The sequence below is a fragment of the Frankliniella occidentalis genome, unplaced genomic scaffold (genome assembly GCF_000697945.3).
Source record: "Frankliniella occidentalis isolate FOCC.00 unplaced genomic scaffold, Focc_3.1 Scaffold98, whole genome shotgun sequence".
Classification (NCBI taxonomy): domain Eukaryota; kingdom Metazoa; phylum Arthropoda; class Insecta; order Thysanoptera; family Thripidae; genus Frankliniella; species Frankliniella occidentalis.
Window position 1 is genome coordinate 87,773 of NW_026267227.1, and position 2,461 is coordinate 90,233.

Here is a 2,461-nt window from a genome sequence, read left to right on the forward strand (position 1 = left end):
ACACACACACCTGGCGACCTCGGCTCCCACTCCACATGCACTCGAGAGAGGCTGGCCGGGCCCCTCTTATCCAGCGACACCTTTTATCCGCGCTCTCTCTGTACCGCTGGTGCGGGTTTAGCTGGAGCCAGGCCGGCCGGCCCGGGGCCCGGGGATCGAGTGTGCATACAGTATGTTGTTGTACCGCTGCTCCCCCACCTTTGGCCCTTTTATGGAGGCCCTGTGCAGCAACAGTTAATGCGATTCGACAGTTGAGCGCGCAGCAGGCACGCTACGCTCGCGCCGGGCGGTGCAGCAACCCCCCGCCACCCGCCAGCCCCCCCGACTCTGTCGTGGACAAAGGTGTGGCGATAGACGACGATACGGCTCACATTTTGTGGGGTTTGTTATAGTCATACGTCATCGAATGACGACGATACGATACAAGAGTGTGCATCGGAATAGAAATGTGTCGACCTCCATTTTAAAATCGACACTGATTCCGAGATTTGTCAAAAGAACGTTTAGGACCTTCCGAGGGTTCCCCCCGGGTCCCTCACTTTAACTCGTTGCACTGGAAAAACTAATGTTAATGTTACCGAGTACCGAGGGAACGTTTCTTGACGCAACCAAACCAGGAAACGTTTGGTGATGCAATCTGTTTGTGATGGCCCTATCCTTTTGCATGGGGTAGCTGGCATCAGGAAACGTTAACTGGCTTGGTCACATGATAAACGTTCCCTCGGTAACATTACTTTTTCCAGTGTGCACACGAGAAAAAAATATTCGTGAGATACTCGCAGATACTCGCAAAAAAAACGAAAAATGTTCGCTATATACTCGCGTAACTCGCCAATACTTTCGAATACTCGCGAATACTCTCGTAACCCCTCGTGACCTACAGTTCAGTTACAAAATGCAAAAAAGCTCCAAGTCCTTTAGCAGGTGGTCCAAAAAAAATATATTCAAAAAGCACTTTTTTTTACGCCTCAACATAGTTTTGGAGTGCTTTTGGGACGGAATTATAATAGGTACCAATTTACTCAGAATCCTCAAAAACGACATTGTAGCGATCTACTGCAAAGTATTCTGAACTATGGCTAAAAAATGTCGTGCCTGCCCGCTCCCCTGAGGCCGAGAGAGGGATTCAAGCAGTATGCAATCTAATGGGCCCCCGCCCCGCTCCCACCACCGCACTCATTTCAAATCTCGGCGACAACACGGCGGAAAGCGCGAAGCGAGAGAGCCCGACCCTGCGGGGTGGAAAAACGAACGCGCGCGCGCGCGAGAGAGAGAGAGAGAGAGAGAGAGAGAGAGGATGTGTGTCTGTGCGAGACAGACAGAGCGCGCGCATGAGTGCTGGTGAGCGTGCGTGTTGTGTACGGGTGATTGATGTGGTTGCAACATCAGTTGAGCGTGAAGCCGGAAAGAATCCGTTTGCGCGTGCGTGCCTGGGTGCGCGAGTGAGCGCGGCGGAGCGCGCTGGCGAGTGCCAAAACGGCGTTGCGGCGGAACATCGCCGACGCGCCTTTCGCCTGCTGATGCGATTCTAGAGAGTCGTCGTCGTCGTGATGCTGCGAATATTTGACGGACTGTGACGCTCTTTCGCCAATTACCTGCCGATAACTTGATCCGACCCGACGACTTCGAAATAGGCGCGCGCGGACGCCTCCCGGATCTGTTAGCCTCTGCCAAGAATGCTAGTGGTTTTGTGGGAACGCTCTTGAGAGGAATCCGGGATCCAGCCAACTCGCCGCGGGTTGAGCTAGAAGTGATCGAATTATACGAATAACTTCTCTGCCTGATTGGCGCAAATTTAAAGTTTTTGAATGTCACTACTTCTATTTTGTCATGTTGCAAAACAAACTATATTTTCTGTTCAAAAGTTTTTAAAAGAAACGTTTTCTGTGCTTTGCAGGTGTCCTCCATCAACCGGGTGCTGCGCAACCTGGCCTCGCAGAAGGAGCAGCAGGCGTCGGCGGGGCAGGGCGAGTCGGTGTACGACAAGCTGAGGATGTTCAACGGCCAGGCGCCCGGCTGGGCCTGGTACCCGGGCGGCCACCACGCCGCGCCGCACCTCGGGCTCAGCCCCGGGGCCACCATGGCGCACCTGGGCGACGGCAAGCGGGCCCCGGGCGCCGGCAGCCTCCCCAGGCCGGAGTGCGACGGTGAGTGACAAGTATATCAAAAAGATAGTGTGATTTTTGAGGCTTGTGTGGGCAATATTCTGCGACGAATAAATTAGGTAAAAAATGCCCGTGAGTGACGGCATTTGTGAGCGACTGAAAGTGTGCTACATGATGTCCAAACACGATTATGACTAGTGTACGCGCATCCACAAGTTATACATGTGTATAAGGAAACACAAACAACCCCCCAAAAAAGAAAAAAATGTATTGTCTGTAAACGTGTGCCTCAGTAGTATAGACTCTTAAATTATGATTCTCTGAAAATCGGTTGCAAATAATTCAGAATTGTTATT

General features: G+C 52.2%; 1 protein-coding gene across 1 annotated transcript in view; it reads left to right on the forward strand.

The window, feature by feature from the left end:
* The window catches only part of LOC113215316 (paired box protein Pax-6), a gene marked incomplete at its 5' end in the record, with an annotated part of 63,965 nt that overhangs the window by 41,450 nt on the left and 20,054 nt on the right, over positions 1–2,461 (forward strand). The window contains one exon of the mRNA XM_052269637.1: positions 1,898–2,147. Coding sequence (XP_052125597.1) covers positions 1,898–2,147 — 250 coding nt within the window. The remainder of the gene's footprint in view (positions 1–1,897; positions 2,148–2,461) is intronic.